The sequence below is a fragment of the Monodon monoceros genome, unplaced genomic scaffold, assembly GCF_005190385.1.
Source record: "Monodon monoceros isolate NGI ecotype Baffin Bay Population unplaced genomic scaffold, NGI_Narwhal_1 Super_Scaffold_2, whole genome shotgun sequence".
Lineage (NCBI taxonomy): Eukaryota > Metazoa > Chordata > Mammalia > Artiodactyla > Monodontidae > Monodon > Monodon monoceros.
Window position 1 is genome coordinate 36,233,649 of NW_021703776.1, and position 21,377 is coordinate 36,255,025.

Here is a 21,377-nt window from a genome sequence, read left to right on the forward strand (position 1 = left end):
TGGCTTCTTTCTCTTATTATCAAAATAAGTAAGATTGAAGTAAATAATGAAAAATAGCCCCCAAGATTAAAATATTAACACTACTTGTTTAAGCACATTAATATACTCATATGCATCAAAAAACCCCTCAATTATAACAAAATGGTGCAAAAATTATATCTTTTCTTAAAATTAATATCCACATTGCTCAATTATACTAGTCAGCATTAAAATCAGATGCTACATGTATTGCTGCAGAATTATCTTTAAAAACTAGATACACTGGGCTTTCCTGGTGGCGCAGTGGTTGAGAGTCCGCCTGCCGATGCAGGGGACACGGGTTCGTGCCCTGGTCCAGGAAGATCCCACATGCCGCCGAGTGGCTGGGCCCATGAGCCATGGCCCCTGAGCCTGCGCGTCCAGAGCCTGTGCTCCGCAACGGGAGAGGCCACAACAGTGAGAGGCCCGCGTACCGCAAAAAAAAAAAAAAAAAAAAAAAAAAAGGATCCACTGTGAAAAATAAATAATTCTTGAAAGCATGTTCATCAAATGAATCAAATGGAAAGTTTTCAAGGTTCAAATGAACTAAAAGAAAAACATGAGTGATATTATTAGGCAAAATGATAAGATGTTTATTTGAATGCTTTAACATCATTTTTGTGTCATATCTATCCCTCTATTTTAATGATGCACTTGTTATTTTCTAAACATCTATCAATATAATGGACCACTTTTATCCATTTAAATGTTTTTTCATGTTAAAAAAAGTAATACCTGCTAGTAGAACAAATCTAACAACACAGAATAATATAAAAATGTGAGTAATCTCCTCTTTAATCCTATTTCCTTAGAATTAACATTATTAACAGTCTGACGTGTTCTTTCAGATTTCTAAATGCAATTATATATGTCTACATTTTATAAATAACTAGATGCATATACACATGCTTTTACTGAATTATGCACTGATAATAGCTCAAACTTGTTAAGTGAAGCAGACAGTCTTCTGAACACTTCATGTGTATTAATAATTACAAAAGTCTTGATCCTCGCTTTAAGACAAAGAAATCTGAGGCACAAAGAACTTAAGTGACCTGCCTAAGGTTAAACTTCTACCAAATGGTTGCTTTTTCATTCAACAATTCATCATAGACATTTTCTTTTATCAATTCACGTGGTTATGCCTCATTCTTTAAATGACTGCATATTATTCCACTGTATTGAGAGACCATAATTTAATTAACCCATCTCCCACCATGAACATTTAGGTTACATCTCAATACTGTGATGAACATCTTTATACATATAGTTGTATGTATCCATGCTGAAGGATTCTTTTAAGTGTGAAAGTTGAGTCATGGAGAATGTAAATTTAAAACAACGATTTTACTGTTTAAATGTTCTTCATTATACATGGAACCACTTTGAACAAAGGGAAGTAAGAGTAGGTAAGCAGCAAAGTAGATGTTGCAAAGTAACAAAGTAAGTAACAAAGTAGATGATTTCTTTATTCTCTTGGTTTATAATTTAGGCATATACCTAGAATCAGAGTAACAAGTTAATGTAGTGACTGCTATATATAAATACAGAGGAGCTACAAATTAGAAGGAGGAACATGTTGCAGTTTCTGAAAAGAGGGCTTCTTTAATAAGGTGCTATTGTTTATTTGGCTACTTATTAGAGGCCAATTACTGTATTAAGTACCTTACAGCTCATCTCATTTATTAGTACAACAACCATAAAGTATGTACTTTTATTGCAGCTATTTTATAGATGAGAAAAACCACTGAGATTTACACCCAGACACTATTTCCAAAGATGTGCTTCTATCCCCTTTGCTAAACTGTATCTTCTAAAATTAAGGAATTTTACTGAGTATTAGCTGCTGTGCTATGCTCTTTCACAAGCTTTAACTAATTACATATTCTGTAAAGTTATTCCTTTGAACAAAGCATGCTGGCTTACATTAAACATGAAAGAAAAATTCTAGGCTAATCATGTTTTCTTTCTACAGCTATTAGCTAATGATCTATCATACTCATTCCTTCATTCAACAAACATTTATTAAAAACTTAAGAGGTCCATGGTACTTCTGGACCACCACAAAATTTTTGTCCCTCTTCATTTCATCATTTCATCATTTTAGCAAACAGAGCATTACAGTTGAATTTTTACCTTTTTCATTTCATCCTCAAATGCCTTTTCCAAATACTTATATCTCCTGATGAGTTTATTGAAGACCTAAACATAAAAGAGAACCAGTCAATACTACGTGAACAATTTTAAAAGGCAATAGAAGGAGGTGTAGAAACTCACCCTAACTACAAGCGTCTACACTAATAAAAAGGTGTAGTTAAACATTCTCAGACTGTGGTATGAGAACTATCAGCATTTCAAGGAGTTATTATGACCTGAGGGAAAAAGAGGATCAAAATGCACATGTAGAATATAACAGATTCATTTGAGAATGTAACAGGTGAGAACCAAAAATAACTTTGATGAAAATGAAATGAATATAATTTTAAAACTGTGTGATGCAGAGATTGAAAATAACTGAAACTAAGGGGATCATAGATAGAATCACTTACACGCTGGATATGATGAAGAGGAGATCAGAGTTCAGGAGAGAATATACTCCAGGTGAACACAAACATGATTTCAGCAGATGAGCAATAAAGATTACTGGCCTCCACAATCTAGTTAGAATTCTCAAGCAGGGTTTGCAACTGTGTCAGTGGAATTCTGGACTGTTTTTAAGAGGAATGATGTTTGTTATGGATTGAGTTCCTGTTCCTCCTAAATTCGTATGTTGAAGTCCTACCCTCAATGTGACCATTTGGAGGTAGGGACTTCGGGACAGGGTTAAGTGAGGTCATAAGGGTGGGGCCCTAGTCTGACAGGACTGATGGTCTTCTAAGAGCCAGGAAAGGAAACCTCACAAGGAACCAAATCCATTGGCACCTTGATCTTGGACTTCCCAGCCTCCCAAACTGCAAGAAATAATATTCTCTTGTTTAAGCCACCCAGTCTGTGGTATTTTGTTACGGCAGCCCGAACAGACTAATACAATGTTCTTATTTAAATGGGGATTTTATAAATACTATTTTAATAAGTGTCAAAATGATTTCTGAATACAATTCTTTTCTCTTATACCCACGTGATATACTCTCATCTAAAACTCTGTGTTTCTTCCTTAATGTGATCAAGATGGAGTTCAAGAGTAAAAATTATAGTGTTGCCCTTTATGAGGAAAGAAAAATGAGCCAGGAGGGAATTGATAATGCAATAAGGAAAAAAATAAATAAACTATACTGAAGTCCCACAAATTTGATTTCCACCTTACACTAGCACTCACATATTTCTTAGTGTGATTATCATCAGGAAAAAGAATTCTCCTTATCCAAGAATGATTATCCAAATCCCCACAGGTAAATGTTTACATATGAAAGCAAAAGTCATTATACTACCAAAGTACTCTTCAATGAACTAACAGCTTATAAAATTAACTTCCACTCAAATACCTTTCTCAATTTAATCTCTCTCCCTGACTATCCCATTGACCTCTGACAGTCTATCAGTATATAATAATGTTTAATAAACTTAGAAACAATAATGTATCAAAAGTTCTTTCAAATATACATATTCCATATGAAAAAATAAATCATAAGTAAAAGAAACTATCCTATTTAGAAATAATGATGAGGTTAAGTCTATATAGATCTTTTCAATTTTATGAGAATAGTAGAGTACTGATTTTTCTTCCAGGCCTTCTTATCTTTCTTTCCCAGTGGGACTCAAATAGCAAATAATACACCTTGTACTTGCATTAATTGAATCCTAACAAAAATTCTCTGAGGAAGGTAAGGCAGGCGTTAACATCATTGACAGACCTGGAAACTGCTACTAAGTATCAGAGCAGGAACAGAACTCAGAAATTCTGATCCTCAGTGAACTGTACTTATCTAATATATCATAAGGCGAGAGAGAATTTTAAACGAACAGCTTTTGAATTGAGAACATCTGCTTCAGTATCCACCTGGCCCAAGGTGTTTGTGGCCATTGACATAAGACAGTAGAAGCAAAGATTTAGAGAGGACAGGTTAGAACATCATCCACTGAACCCACGTGCTTAACCTTTTGGTCCATTTTTAAAGATTTCCTTGGTTTTTATCTATTACACATTTCTTAAATATAAAAAAGGGGAAGAAATATCTATGCTAAAATAGCATGTGATTAAAATAATAATTTTTGAAGTTTAAATTCTTAATGGCCACATATCCCAAATTACTCGGCTTAGCATGCCTTACACATTTTAATAAACAAAGTAAAGACAGTTTCTAGCATCTGAAATCACATAGGTGCCAGGGATTCCTATGGCCTTTTTCATATACATATATAATGAAATGTGTAAAACAAGAAGACTTGTTGACCTGGGACTTGCCTTCATGGTTTAGATGGGAATAAAAACTGACTTTTAAGAAGAGTCAGTGAAAGAATCAGAAAAGGAACACACCAACCCTAAGCTGGCTGGTCACAACGCACATATGTTCAGCTTTAGAAGGTAATGTCTACAAGGTTGTCCCATTTTACACTACCACCGCTTCCTGATCTTCACCAGGGCCTAAATACTTCTTAATTTTCACCAATCTAATGAATGCAAAAGGGTATCTCGATATTAATTGAAATTTTCTCAATGAGTTTGAACTCACTTCCTTTGTTTTTTGGAGGAATTGTGTTTCCTCTTTTCTGAAATGCCTGTAAGTCTTTTCCTAATAGGTTGCTTGTCCTTTTCTTATTGACTTACAGTTCTTTGTCTAATCTGGATATGAATCCTTTATCGGTTTTATGTATTACAAGTATCTTCCTGCCTCTTTCTTTTAAACAGTTACCCGAGAGTCTGTTAATATGAATTACTAAATTCTATGGATTGACTTATATATTGTTTTCATCCTTTGATACTATTACAAGCAACACTATAATAACTGCCACTGTTTGCGTCACTTTACACATGCCACTGTCTGCAAGATGAAGTCCTCGAAGTAGAATTGCTGAGTCAAAGGGAATGTGTAGTTTTAGTTTTGAAAGATAGTGCTAAACTGCTCTCCCTAAAGCTTGGACCAATATATACTCCTCCAGAAATTATGATTCTCCTTATCTCTTATAGGTGAAAGGTAAAGAAACTCTACTTTGGTGAAGCTTTAATGTCCATTATTACGAACGCAATTCAGTGTCTCTTCCTATGCTTAAGACCTATCTAATATCTCTATTTAAAAAGTGGCCTGTAGAATTTCTGAACCTAATGTTTTCCTAAATCCTGTTCAAATGTTTCCCTTCCAGTACAACAATCTCTCAGTGACAGGCTCTACCTGAGCATAGTTTCGGATGGTTTCGTGATCTTCATTTGCTGAAAACACACAGTGGTTGGTCATCTTGGTCTTGTCACCATCATCTATGCGTGTTCCTCCAGGGGCTAAAAAGGGAAAGGTAATGACCATTAGGACGATGCTGAAATCAGAAGAGCATTTGCAGAAGAGATCAATTCCTGCACATCAAGGAAAACAATAAAGGTAGACGTCACATAAAGTTTCATAGAATGATGTGCATGTGTAGACACACACAGTTTTTAGATTATCATCTTAATAAAATTTTGTACAGGTGGTTGTATTTATTACAAAGGGCTAATTAAACCTTGTGCATAAATTAATTGCATGGAAATAGACTCCTGAAGGAGGTGACTTTTCTAAAAACTAATTTACTTATAAAAGATGCATACATGTTATGATTTGTTTACATTTCTAACATAATGCAAAGTGGTTGTTCGATTTTCTATTCCTACCATAGTGTATGATGAGATTGTTGTTCTATATACTTGCCTTCACTAGATCCTACCACTACAAGTCTGGTTCTTTCCAAAGTATATCTTTAACCATGGCAGCTAAACAATAACATTTGTTCAGTGAATTTAACTTGATTATTCTCAGTGCAGTTCCTGACGTTTTCCCACATCGGGACATGATTCACTTTTCAGGCTTGATAATATTTTGCTGGACTCCAGTTCACCAATACTGGAACTGCCCAGACCTGGCTTTTACAGATCTTGCTGGTTTCTACTTCAGTAGGCATTAAAAATGTTCCCTCCTCCACCAACTCAGTTATTCACACAGGGTTGAACAGTATACACTCTGACCCCTTGTCATTTGTATTTGATCACCCAGCAGTTGCACTGGCTAGGAAAGAGTGTATTTTATCCTCTCTAATCTTTCTTCCCCATGGCCTATACAGTAATCATGGAATAAATGGATAGACCAAAAGAATGCCTTTTTTCCGTTACTCAACTTTCCTCATTCAAAGGCTCCTCCTGTAAGTTTCAATGGTGGTCATTACAAACATTGGTTGATTAGAAGACCGGAGTCAGAACACTAGGTATTTTTGTTTTCTGATTCTACTTTATCAGAATAAGGGTAGAAATTTGAGCAAGCCAAGTTAGAGTAATAACTATTACATACTCAACAAGTATTTGCAGAGTATACACTTGTATAGGCCACTCTATTTATTTTAGTGTTTTGATTTGAGTCGTATTTCAGATCTTTGGATGAAATGAGCTACACATAACCAACTTTTTTACAGGCTCCGGCATACAGTTTTATAAGTAAATTAGTTTTTAGAAAAGTCCACTCCTTCAGAAGTCTACTCTCATGCAATTAATTTATGCACAAGACTTAATTAGCTCTTTGTAATGAATACAACCACCTGGAACAAAATTTTATTAAGATGATAATCTTCTAAAAACCCTGGGCTAATGATTCCTATCTGATAGAAGTTACATAACTGAAAAGTCTGATTTTGAAACTACAGTCTTTTCTCTTAAGAGGTAAGATTTAAAAATTGCAATCCCTTACAAAAGAAAATATTTGTTACACATTGATAATATTGCTACACCTCACGTTTAAAATTTTGTTCCCTGATATCAGGACGAAGTATGAATTGCCATTTCTAAAAATTTTGGTGATCCTGCTGTTTTTCTCAAACTAGAAGTAAAAGAATTTCTTTTCTTTTAATTTTTTATAAATTTATTTATTTTATTTATTTATTTTTGGCTGTGTTGGGTGTTCGTTGCAGCGCACGGGCTTTCTCTAGTTGCGGAGAGCGGGGGCTACTCTTCATTGCAGTGTGCAGGCTTCTCATTACAGTGGCTTCTCTCGTTGTGCTCGTTGTGGAGCACGGGCTGTAGGCTTCCGTAGTTGTGGCATATGGGCTCAGTAGTTGTGGCTCACGGGATCTAGAGCACAGGCTCAGTAGTTGTGGCGCACGGGCTTAGTTGCTCTGTGGCATGTGGCATCTTCCCAGACCAGGGCTCGAACCCGTGTCCCCTGCATCACAACCACTGTGCCACCAGGGAAGCCCCGAGAAAAGTAAAGTATTTATTGTATCTACTCTTCAAAGGGTACGACTGAAAAACCAAGGTAACTGTTGTCTCAAGAATAACAGGGGAAGGTAAATATTTTTGTAGGTGTGAAGAAAATTCTTACATACTCCATTTGTAAACAAAATGTTTATATAAAAAGAATGCACCTGGCTGACTTTATTCATTATATCATAGGTCTGGCCTCAGTAGACATCTGGGGTTGTACTGCCTGTGCTCATAAGTTGTACCAAACATTTGCCCTCCCCTCTTTTGGATGGATAGGTGTGGTGTGAAGGAGTGAAATCTAGGCTGCAGATATAAATTTGTTGATCATCATTATAGAGATGGTAAATGAAGTCTTGAGATAATCAATGCAAAGCATATAATTTTAAACATATGTAAGGGGACAAGTATGGAAACCTAGGAGTCACGTGAGAAGTGGCATCTAGAGAGGTAGGACGGAGTCTAAATGGTCCTATGTAAGGCAAGAAAGGAAAGCATTTCACGAATGATGAAAGGGTCAACAGTGCTGCCAGGAAGGCGCTAAGAACTGAAAAGCGTGCGTTGAATTGAATGGTGAAGTCATGTGTAACTTTGGCAAGAACCAAAACCGACCGAAGACTATTCTTGCAGACAATTTACCAGTGCATCGATAAAAGTATACCATAACTAAGGAAATGGAAAAAGCCAATAATCACATCAGGAAAGGTTCAACTTCACTGTTAATTATGGTTTTCATTCTTTTTAGAATCATCTAAGGTAACATAACACTCATGGGCATGAAAGGCAACAACATACTGCAGAGTAAATATAAAACAGCATGTAGAGTATCACATTTGTATAATATCATCCCATTCTCAAAAGTTTATGTATTTCGGTAAAGAGATTTCTAGGAAAGAATTAACCAAAATATTAACAATAGCTATCTCTGTGTATTGGGATTTGAACACACGATAAAGAGCTTTTTATATGTGGACTTGAATTATCTACAGGGATAAACTGAGACTTTCATAAATGATAACAACAAAATAAACTTGGAAGGTAGTGAAAACCAGCAGTTCAGATCAAAAGGGGGTCTGAAAGTAAACGGGACCATGTACCAGCATAGATAGATCTAAGAGCTCAGAGGGAAGAATTAAAGGGTAGCTCTACCTAAAAATGCATGTATACACCCTGGCTTCAAGTAGATTGGCTTAAGCAGCATTTCTCAATGAAAGGCACTCACAGCACGCTGGGCTGGGCAATTTTTCATTGTACTGAATGTTCCTTGCATAGCAAAGTAGGTGGCATACCTGGCCTCCACTCCCAAGTCTTTGTAGCAAACAAAACACTTCCACACATTTGTGAAGGGCCCCTAGGCAGCTGAAAGTCACTGGCCTGGGGATCTGACAATTTCCAGTGATTTATGGTTACCATAGGAACTAATTATGAAAACCAAGTTCTAAGAATAACTATGAAAGGAAAAATGGGTGGTTGTGATTCCTAATAAACATTTAGAACAATATACCATACCACTTAAATAGTATTCTGAAGCCTTTTCCCCTGATGTCCCTGCTCTATAAGACATAGTTTTTATTTTGCTTTTTATCTATCTTTAACAATTTCCAAACTTCTATCTTTAATCCTTTTACCTATACACTCACAATTACAAGGATTTTTTAAAAACTAGATTTAAACTATATTTCGTAGACAGTTTTCTATGGATAAAATAAATTTTAATGAGAATTAAATTTAATGGGGATTCTTTTTAAATTTGTTGACACAGTTAAATCTCACGGCTCACTATACCAAAAAAAAAAAAAAAAAAGAAAGAAAGAAAAAGAAAAAAAGGGTGGGACTCAAAAGAAAAGTGCTATGGCAATTGGAATTTAATGATATATACTGGAAGGATCTAGATGACAAACATAAAGTTATACTCTACTGTAGAAATTACTCCTCGTAAGTCCACTCCAGAAACATTCAAATATTAGGGACACATGGAAAAACTGGCTTTTATCTAAAGTCAAGGGGCCAGTCATGTTGTATGTCAACAAAAATCCTCAATGCTATGCCTCTCTTAACTAACAATCATTTCATAGCCACATTAATATCATTCTAAATCGTAATGTAGGCAAAAGTTGTAGAGACTCCCATTTACATTTCTTTTACCAACTATCATAAATGTAAGCTTATAAAGATTCTATCTCATAAGAAAATCTTTCAGTAGATTTGAAAGTGCATAATATTACAAGAAGGTGCTCTAATGTATGGTTTACCGAGCATACTGCCAGCCACCAGGATATCGAAGAGTGTGTCTGCATAGCGACGATAATCTAATCTTGAGCCTGTAGAGTCCAGAAACTTAGCTACAGCTTCAAGGTCATCACCAGCTTCATTAAGTCCCTGGATGAGTGTATCCCTGAAGACTGTGGGTTCGAATTTCTCTTTTTCATCTAAAATAAATACAGAATACAATTATCCTTTTACTTACACAACATATTCCCAAATGCAACCATACATTTCCTTTGTTCACTGGTTTTTATTTGATAGTATGATTATTTAAAAGTTGAAGGATGATTAAGTTTTTCTACTAGTTTTTCATGTTAAAGCCCTTGTTTAAATATTTATTCAAGCAATTTATTTCTGTTGCAAGGGGCCACACTCTATCTAATACATTAAAAAATTGATGATTGATCATTTGTGTCACTCAGGATAGGCCAATGTAATCTACTAACCCTATCTATCTGATAAACAATAAAGTATAACAATCAAAACTTAAAATTTTGTTCCACTTAAGACAGAAAAAGAAAATGATGCGGGGAGAATCACTTAAGAATAAGGGAGAATATATAAACAAACAAAATAAAGATTGGGAGGAAGAAAATCAAGAGGGGTATCTCTTTCTAAATTTTTTTAATCGAGATATAATTGACATATGATATTATATTAGTTGCAAGAATACAATATGATTTGATATTTGTATATATTACAAAATGATCACCATAATAAGTCTAGCTAACATTCATTACCCTACATAGTCACACATTTTTGTCTTGTAATGAGAAATTTTAAGATCTTTCTTAGCAACTTTCAAGTATGCAATACAGTATTTTTTTTAACTTTTAATTTTATATTGGAGTATAGCCTATGAACAATGTTGTGATAGTTTTAGAGGCACAGCAAAGCGACTCACCATAAATACACATGTATCCATTCTCCCCCAAACTCCCCTCCCGTCCAGGCTGCCACATAACATTGAGCAGAGTTCCCTGTGCTATCCAGTAGGTCCTCGTTGGTTATCCATTTTAAATATAGCGGTGTGTGCATGTCAATCCCAAACTCCCAAACTATCCCCTCCCTCCACCTTCCCCCCTCATAACCATAAGTTCGTTCTCTAAGTCTGTGAGTCTGTTTCTGTTTTGTGCAATACAGTATTATTAACTAGAGTTATTAAGCTGTACATCACATCCTCATTACTTATTCTATGATTGGAAGTTTGTACATTTTGACCACTACCTTCACCCACTGCCCCCTCCCCACCACGTCCCCACCAGTGTGCCTCTGGCACCCATCAATCTGTTATCCATGAGCTGTTTTGTTGTTGTTGTTTTTGTTTTAAAGATTCCACACGTAAGTGAGATCATACAGAATTCGCCTTTCTTATTTCACTTAACATAATGCCCTCCAGATCCATCCATGTAGTCACAAATGACAGGATTTCCTTCTTTTTATGGCCGAGTAATGGACAGGTTGTTTCCATATCTTGGCTTATTGTAAATAATGCTGCAGTGAACATTGGGGTGCATATATCTTTTTGAGTTGGTGTTTTCATTTTCTTCCAATAAATACCCAGAAGTGGAGTTGCTGAATCATGTGTAATTCTATTTTTAATTTTTTAAGGAACCTCCATACTGTTTTCTATAGTGGCTGCACCAATTTACATTCCCACCAATACAGTTCAAGGGTTCTCCTTTTTCCACATCCTCACCAAACACTTGTTATTTCCTGGAGGAATTTTTTTTTTTTTAACAAGATAAATTATTCCAGAGTATTTAAATATTTTAAAAATATCGTGAGCTATATACGTTTCTATATCCAGCTTCAGAGCAGATGTTCTCAACCTTCTTGTTTTCATGACCCCTTGACACCCTTCAGAAGTATTAAAGATTCCAAAGAGCTCTTGTTTATGGAGGTTACATCCATGGATACTTACTTTATAGAAATTAAAGCATAAAATTATTTATTACATGAAAAATATTAGTGAGAAGAGAGGCACTGTTTTACACTGTTGCAAATCTCTTTAATGTCTGGCTTAATGGCAGACAGATTTCCAAACATGCTGCATGCAATCTGTTGCAATATCACACAACCTGTAGCCACCCACTGTAAACTCATGAGAGAATGTGTGAAAGGGGCAAATGATATCTCGGTATTTAATTCGAAAACAGTTTGGACTTTGTAGATGCCCTGAAGTATTTCAGAGGATTTAGGGGTACAGATATTAGGTAAGTTCCTCTCCTCAGCAGACTCTAGGGAGACGTCTTGTGGAAGGTCAGTTTGGAGCAAAATCTTGAACAAAATAAAGATCATATGCTGTTGAAAAAATGTGAAGCTAGCAAACTAGAGGTCAGAAGAGGTGTAAAAAAAAAAAAAAGGCTAGGTTAAAGGCAAAGTATGTAGGATTCAGTTCAAAGGATTTCACCTTTCCCCCCCCTTATGCAGAGTCTGCATATGGGGAGAGAGGGGCAAAAGATGAACCCAGAAGTTAAAAAAAGAAAAACAATTCTATCATATGTGTCTTTAGAGATAAGTAGATATTGCAACTGTAAAAAAAAAAAAAAAGGAGAAGAAGAAAAGAATGCTATAGAAAAAGAAACATTTCATGAATTAAAAGAAAAAGTTCCTAGAAATGAAAAATATGACAGAAAAACATACGAACTCAACTGAAGAGTTAAAAGAGAAAGCTGAGAATATCTCTTAGAAACTGGGAAAAAAGTCAGAGACCTATAAAATAGGAGCAGAAGGGTAAGAAAAAGAGCCGACCCGTCAAATGTCCAAATAATAAGTGAATAAAAATATATTTTTTTAAAAAAGGAAAGGAAAGGATTTAAAAATTTCAAGAAAGTTTTACAGTATTGAAGGACATGAGTTTCCCAATAAAGGACTGTCTAGGGACCCAGCACAAGGACTGAAAATGGATCCACAAGGTGCATTCATTACTGTGAAATTTCAGAACACTGGGAATAAAGCAACTCTCTGAAGTTTCAGGTGCAAAAAACCAAATCACATATAAAGTATCAAGAAACAGAATGACTTTGAATTGCGCAACAGAAATACCAGAAACCTGAAGATATTCCTTCAAAATTATGAGGAAAAACAATTTCCAAACTAGAATTCCAGTGTTCGGTCACACTACTAATCAAACATAAGAGCAGAATAAACATATTTCAAGACATTCAAGGCCTCAAAAATTATGTTTCTGATACACTCTTTTTAAAAGCGATTGAAACAGACACCACACCGAAATGAGAGAATAACTCATGATTTCACAATTTTAGTAAGTCATGAGATCCCAGGAAAAAGAGAAAATAAATCTAAGAGACAGACAACAGTACTCTTCAGGACAGTGGTGAAAGGACATTTCAAGCATTTCAGGTTAACAGCTGGACAGTTGGCCTAGAGAGCAAACCAAATGGAAGAGGGTTTTTCAATACAATCATACAATATGATATGATACATAGTCAGAATTCCTTCAATGTAATATCATTGTTAGAATTCCTAAAGTGTTTATATTAAGAGATTTACATAACAAGGGAAAGGATGGGGTTGACTAGTTTTAAGGTACAGAAGACTAAGCAAAAAAAAAGATTTTGATTATTATTAAACTCATTAAATCCAAAGAGAAAATGGTGTTCAGAAAAATAAATCAAATAATAGTTCAGCTCTGAAGAACATGTACCAAGTCACAATAATATACACCCTAAACAGGAGTCTAGCTAAAACTGTGATATAATGAAAGGACGGAGAACGAGAAGAGGTTTGCAGGTGGGTGAGGCATGAAAGAGCTGAACCCTTATCTCCCATAGGAGGAAATACATCTAGAATACCTCCAACAGAAACATCAAGCATCAGCCATACAGCAGTGTTATTTGGCCACAGGAATGCAAATGCTAAAAGAAGCAGTTAAAGAGCAGAGAGAGCTCCGCTGGGGTCTTGCAGAACTGTTTGACTATTTAAACCACGTACACGCATGACTTTGATAACAATTAAAAACTACATGTAAAAACCAGACAGCAGCTGCCTGGTTTGTACAGACTGCCTACCTACAGCCTAACAGAAGGGATGTGTTGTAAGGGGTTAATACCACAGCCTCAGAAACAGAGAAGAATGGCATTCCCAGTACCAGTCAGAGTCACGCAGCATAAGATACCATGAAGACAGATGTAAATTAACTTGAACACTATTCGTCATGAACAAGAGATAAAAGTCCTTTTGATGCCATAAGCAAAACATTATGCAGCCAAGAACATGCAAATGTTGACCGCAGGAAAAACATAATTGGGGTCTTGTTGTGAAGCGGGGGAGGGAGAGAATGGGCACCCTAGAAGCGTAGATCACGGGGCTCGGAAGAAGTGGGTAACTGTGACCCACAGGATGAACTCATTGGCAAGCATCATCCCCTACTTGGGGTCCAGCCAAAGGGTAATTCACCACCCACCTTGGGAAGAAGTTCCCTCTCCTTGAACACAAAAGCATGAGAAGTAAAAAGACCACTAGCTGCTTATTAAGTCTCGTGACCAGCTCCCAAAATCAACCGAGGCCATCTGCACAATGGACCCCAACATGCTTTGACATTGACTCAGGTGGTAGAACAGACTTTGGTGGTTTGAAAATTATAAATTCAAGACACTGGAAAATATAAGTTGAGCAATAAGGTAAGCTACAAATTCATGCAGACAGCTTTGTTTTGAATCTAAGAGACAACTTAAAAACTCTTCTTTGTAAAAAGGCCCTCATCCACCAGTTATACTTTTCCAAAAGACTTGCTAAGGGAGAGGGAAAGTAAAAGGAGGAAGACAGCACATCATGGCCAGACGTATTTCAACAGTGAGTAATAATGCACTAGGTCAAAATGATCAAGTATAGCTTAGGAATCTTAAAAAGTCATGATGGCCTGGGAGGATTAATAATTCTCTTGCAGGATGAAAAGCAAAACTCCCACCTGCTAAGATAAGTGTCCATCTAGAGGAAAACTAAATTCCTGTACAGGAAAATGGCAAGAACATTACTGGAAGTTTGGGGAAACAAGACAATATTTTACCCATAGGTTCTTTTTCATCTGAAACAATCAACAGTGTATATGATTTGTATTTCATTTGAGGACAGTGTAGCAGAAGTACCAACAAAATCCTAACGAAAATATGCCATTGCTTCCTTGAGTTTCCATTTGGCAGGTCAAAACTCCCTTGAGGTAGGAAGTACACAATTAGGGTCTCACATTTATACTGTGTTGGTGAATCACAAGTGTGACACTGAAGAGTCAGTCATAATCACCCTCACACAACATAGAGAAACAGGCCTATTTCCGACACTCAAATACGCCTGTAAGTTATCTAAATGCATTGCTTTCTCTAAGAACTATGGTAAATTGTTAAGACAGCATTTTCCCAATGTGTTAAGTGACAAATAACAATCTACCCTCCCTTTCTGAAGGTCACTGAGTTACAGTAAATGAATAAGAACGATCATGGGTTTTCTAACTATACACACACAGATTTACTTCCGTATATATTTAAAGATTTACCTCATTAGTTCCTAACACCACTTATTACAAATCTAAGAGTGATTTAAAACCACCAAAACGGATCTAAAGCCTCAAAGAGAAACCTGAGTATGTGGTCCCTCTGGAGGCCTGAAGTTTGGTCATTTTTTTCCCTCCTATTTTCACTAATTTTAATCCAATTTCTCCACAAAATTTAGAGGGAGGCCAGTTCAATTATTAAATATTTCATTTCACTAAGCATAACAATGGCTCAAGGGAGAAGTGTTCATCCTTTCAGATTCCTCCAAGTCACACTAGAAAACATAATCTCTCTGGAGAAAATATTATAAGCAAGATGTGCATATTTCACAAAGGATTCGTTTGATATGATGTGTCCTACCATAATGTTTAATTTTGATGTTAAGCAAAAAGAAATACATTTTTATACTAACTTGGCAGGGAAGAGCATTAGCTTTGCTAGGAAATAGGTACAAACTGAAGACAGAGCTTCAGAAGACAGCCTATTAAAATGACCTTGAAATATCCTCCGTAGATTTTTTTTCTCGGCTCTACAAAACTGCCAACCATTTATCTGAATTCAGCCCCATCATACTAGCAGAAGAAAAGCCAAAGCACAATGAATCGTCAGGATGCAATTCACTATTATGAAAAGCAGAAAATGAGGTTGACTCCATTTTTTTTTTCCAGTCAGCAGTTTGGCACAAAATGGCCCAAGTGCTGCTCTAATCCCCAACAGACCTGAGTTATATAAATCTAGATCAACTGACAAATGATAGATAACATATTTCTGGGTGGCTCTCTGTGAGTATTCCCGCAGCTATCAGACACAGGCACAGTCTTGCCCACCAAATGAATCAGAGGCAAACCAGTTCAGTGTTAGAGGCAACCTTTCCAGTCCAAAACTGAAGACTGACCGTAAGGGCCAGTTTACTCGCTGAATCATGCCTGCTCTTGTGCAAGACATCCTTGGGCCCTCTCCTGGCGTTGGAGCTCAGCTACCGTGAATCAGCGTCACACTAAGAAAGCTGCCCAAGTTGGAGATCCAGGTCTGAGATTAACACGTTCCCTCAGCGGGCAGGCGATGGCAAACCTTCCTTCACCTGACAGTTGGGCATACATTAAATATTATCACATTACTAGGCGCAACAATAGCTTAACTGTAACTAGGTTTCTGATTAAGTCCTTTGGAAATCATCGACGTCATTTATGTTTTTCAAGACGGCTTTAAACAATGAGACAAAGAACGTACGCTGGTTGCAGCACCTTGCATTGCTACCTGCTTCCAGATTTCAATCCACATTGTGTAGTGGGGACACAGTTTGTAAGAGGGCTAAATATAATAGAAGGAGGTGGTTCAGACTATACTTATACTTAGCTTATGGGGATGAGTCAAGGATGCAAAAGATAAAAATAAAAAAGAGTATAAGATAGAAATACTATACAAAATAACCGTATCTTTTGGTTTTTAAAATATTTTTTAATTTTCATTTTTTTTAGTGGGAATGTGAAGCTTTCTGGCAGGCAGCATTTTAGTCCTTACTGTTACCTAGTGACTCTTGCAATCTCTTCTAATTCAAATGATCTATTGTACTGAGAATTCTTTTCTTTCTACATGGCTACACTTGCTACTTACATAGTCACAGCATTGCAAGAGAACTTCAGCTACATGCATTGGCTGAAAATGCCAAAGGCATGTGATATAGCTTATCAGTTCAACAATTTAGCACTCAATGACCATTACACAGCATTCTGCTTCATAATCAGCTATGAGGCCTTCAAAAAGATATTCAATCATCCTTTATCTTTACACATGATACTTCCTTAAGTATTTTTCAGTCACTCTCCTCAGTGTCAGTCAACATAATAATTTCATACCATGTTTCATATTTTAAAAAGTTTCCCTATTGGGACTTCCCTGGTGGTCCAGCGGGTAAGACTCCGTGCTCCCAATGCAGGGGGCAAGGGTTTAATTCCTGGTCGGGGAACTAGATCCCACATGCATATCGCAACTAAGAGTTTGCAGGCCGCTACTAAGAAGCGCACATGCCGCGTCTAAGACCTGGCACAGCCTAAATAAATAAATAAATAAATAGATTAAAAAGTTTCCCTATCAACTTTTGACTCAACTGCTCTTAAAACCAAGAGGATTTCTATATAATTATGCAAAACTGATTAAATATTATAAAAGATTTAAAAATTCTTTACACAAAAAATATGGGAAGATGAACATAACAAAAAGGAGTCACTCACATATAGAAATTGTACCAGCCACCATCAAACTGGCTATATCACTTCTCTTCCCACGATAAAAGACACTTGAAAATATCCTGAGTTTTACAGATATTTAGGGCAGTAAATTTAATTCGACTTTCTAAATTCTGAAAAGGCTAAAACCCTTCAATGTCTTCCCTAATTTACTCTTCTCTTAGTTTTACTATCTTGGCTTATGAATGTTTTCTTAAAAACACAAAGAAAGCAAAAACCAAATGCAAACGCTGATGTTAAAAACAGTAAAGTTTATCAACTGCCTTCATAGCCTCACATGAGAGTAAGGCAACCCGAACAGATATAACCATCCTCATTTTGTAGATGAAGACACAAAGCTCAGAGAAGTTAAATGACTTGTCCAAAATCAAACACCTAAGTAACTGGTGGTTCTGAGGCTTGAATGCACACCTTCAGATTTTACAGTCAGAGCTCAAAAGACAGAAATTAGTGAGGTTAGGTGGAAACAAAGATAATCCCAATTCCTCTTTGTGGAATTAATTAAGAAATTTCAGCTAAAATTGGAGTCCGGGCAGGCCTGTAGGGGGAGCTCTTATACCCTGCCATGCACCATCAATTACTCCAAACAGGAAGATACTTATCTTATGCCTTCCTCTCTAGTCTCCAACGGAAAAGTGTTGCCTACTTAACTATCCAGAAGGAAGAAGAAAACTTCTCTCCACCTAACCACAGCCCAGCCAATCAGAGAATGTACCAGACCAACCTATGAGTAGCCTCCATACTTTGGACTCCCAGCTTCCTCACATGGACTGTTGGGTTATTATAGCTACTCTCAACTCCCCTCTTTTCCCTATAATAGCAAGTTCCTCTTCCTTGTTCTCTGACTTGCCCCATAGTTCACATACCCCGAACTGCAATTCCTCTGGGCTCTTCCCGAAGAAACTCGCTTTTGCTAGTAAAATAACTGGCTGTTGTATTGTTAAACTTGACATTCACCAACCTTATATTTTGATTAGAACTTTAAACACACATTTCCCCCAACCCCGTCCCCGCCATACACACACAAACACACAACACTACCTACCCCTTTTCCGAGTTTTGAACCGCTGGCCTGTTAGCACTGGCTTCTGATGCTTATTCATAAAATTTCTGAAAACAAAGAAAATAAGATTAGGCACTTCAAATAAGCAGTTCATACAATATATAGCTAATAAGTATATGTTTGACTTCACCCATACTAAATATAGTTTTAAAGATGAGATAATTGTAAGTACTGAACTAGCAAAACTTTTAAAGTTTAATAATATCTAGTGTGGACAAAAGACACAAGGAAAATAACCACAGACATAAACTTTGATATAAAGGATAAACTACATGCAATACTTTTGGGAAGCATTTGGTGAATATCTATAAATATTTACATGTGCATAACCTATGGTCCAGCAATTCCTTTACAAGGAATTTGTATAACTTTTCCTTTACAATACCCACACAGGTATGCAAATATACGTGTATGTGTATATATAAAAGGATTTAGCTGCAACATTGTTGGATGCATAAAAAAATGGAAGTTGAATACTCATAAACCTATCTAGTTCAATAAGTTATGATAAGCCATCAAATGGAACTACGAAGCTTTACAAAATAAATTATATCCAATGTACTACATATGGCCCTGGCTACCTCTCTGATTATGTTTCCTACGTATACCTCGTCCCATCATTCACTGCTCCAGCCACATTGCCCTCTTTGCTTCTTCCAGTGGGCCAGGGAAGCCATTCACATGGCTTTAACTCTCTGCACTCACTCAAATGCCTCCATTTCAGAGACTTTCCCAGACCACCCTGACTAACAAGGCTCCTTCTCTCTCTCTCCCTCTCATCTAGCTCTATTTCTCTTCATAGCTCACAGCAGACCCTGTCATTTCATTAGCATCTGTTTGCCCTGGTCTATTTCCCCCAAGAGTAACATCCATGTGGGTAGGGATTGTGTAGGTTTTACTCAATACTGTATCTTTAGCACCTAAAACAATACTGAGAGTAAGCATTTAAATTTAATAAATAATTGTCAAATAAGCTGTCGCACTGATATGGAAAGATGTTCAAGTAAAATTGTTAAAGGAAAAAAGCAAGTTGAATGAAAGAGTGTAAAGCATAATTTTTTGGTTAAAAAGGGGGGTAAACGTAATATTTCCTTTTCTAGGCAAGGAACATTTAAGAACGATACAAGAAACTGTTAGTAAGCTTTTCATTTGTTTGCTTAACCTCAGAGGATGAGTATTTGGGTATTTTAAATTCTCCTATTGGATTTAATATATAATTAAAAATATCAAAAATGATCTTTTAAAAAAGTGAAAAATCTGCTCTAAAAGACCTTTTACAAACTGAGAATAACCTTGCTGGCATAAATATTACAATCTGAAAATATGTCTAGATTGCCTAAATTATGAGGACCAAACGATTAAGATAATGTCAAGCAAATTATTTAATTATCTTTCAAAGATTTTTAAAATTGTGATTTGAAAGTGTCTAGATTTTCTCCATTACTTATACCATTAATTATATCTCAAAATTTTTAAAAAATCCTCAAGAATGTGGAAGAATTATTATTCAATTTATATACTAAAACTTTCTTCCAACCCCATGAAAAAAGAGAAACTTCTATTTTCACATAGAAATCAATCTGTTTATCATTGAAAACTTGAATCACCATTTTTAAAGTGAAGCTAAAAAAAATGTTTTAAATAAAGTAACAAAGCCCAAAAGTAATTTCTTTTATGGTTTAAGTAGAGAGAATTTTTATCAATCCTATAAAGTGAACTTACTACATCCTACTTGGAGATATAAAGGTGACTAAGCCGGATTCCAAGCCCTCAAGGAACAAAGAGCCCAGCAGAGATAAAATACAAACATCTACAGTACAATGTGACAGGTGAAACAACAGGGGGACACACCTAGCTAACCAGTATAGAGAAGGGAATGATTGCTGTATGTGTATGGGGCAGCAGCTGCACAGTGAAATAACTACAAAAGCAATAACTTTAATCAATGAAATCTCATTTCATTTGAAAGATGTCGGAAATAGAGTTTCTAATGCATTATTTATATTCACTGCAAAACTCTTTCATTCAGAATTTTCCCTGTTGGAATTTTCAACAGATTCACTCTATACCAGCAAACATTTCCATTGGAGCACAAGTAATGAATATACATGTGTGTGTGTGTGTGTGTGTGTGTGTGTTCTTCTTAATGTTTCCACACCTCCCAAAACACAACAAATACCGAAATACCATACAAAATATTTTCTTGTGTTAGCGAAGAAAAATACCTGTTAAAGAGTTTGGGTCTCCTACTGAGATACAAAACCAAAAATAGAGCCTGAAACTCCTGCAGGAGGTGAACAAGCAAGGAAGGAGTTTCCTTTTTTGCCAAAGATGTTTTTATTTTAGAATTTAAAAATATTTTTAAAGTGGGAGCCCCCTCTAAAAGACGTATTTTAACGTCTAGAATATAAACATATAGAATTCCCTAATTAACTCTACCTTTACACCTTGTTTCTATTTTCCTGCTAATGGGGAATTACTACCAAACACAGCCTACACTGGAGAGAATTACTCTATTTTAAAAATTCTTTAGCTCTGTTTATACTTTCTTTAGTTCTAAATACAAAAGTTTGTTTCTTCATAGCCCAGTTATGCAGGCTTATTTTACACAGCCTCAATATAGTCTATGTGGAAAATAATAAAAGAACACATAAACATAAAAAAAGTATGCAAAGATTTTGACACACACAACATGCAAAATAAAACAAACACAGAGGCTCACCTACTGGTATTGAAAGACTAAATGAAGATATTCTGTTCACCAAAAGTCTCTATCGTTTAGCTGTTACTATTTGGAGTAGAGGCTTGGCTTCCCTCTAAATTTAGCTCTGGTGCTACATTATAATCTCCTCCAGTGAGGGTCAGCCTTTATAAGGCACTCACTGAAGCTCTGGCTGAAGAAG

At 36.1% G+C, this 21,377-nt stretch overlaps 1 protein-coding gene across 5 annotated transcripts in view; it reads right to left on the minus strand.

Moving 5' to 3' along the window:
• BZW2 (basic leucine zipper and W2 domains 2) overlaps nt 1-21,377 on the minus strand; it is a 58,135-nt gene that overhangs the window by 21,369 nt on the left and 15,389 nt on the right. For all 5 annotated transcript variants that reach the window (XM_029233742.1, XM_029233745.1, XM_029233743.1 and 2 more), the window contains 4 exons: nt 18,457-18,521; nt 9,640-9,816; nt 5,346-5,449; nt 2,155-2,220 (listed from right to left, as the gene is read on the minus strand). In XM_029233742.1, the coding sequence (XP_029089575.1) occupies nt 2,155-2,220; nt 5,346-5,449; nt 9,640-9,816; nt 18,457-18,521 (412 nt within the window). The remainder of the gene's footprint in view (nt 1-2,154; nt 2,221-5,345; nt 5,450-9,639; nt 9,817-18,456; nt 18,522-21,377) is intronic.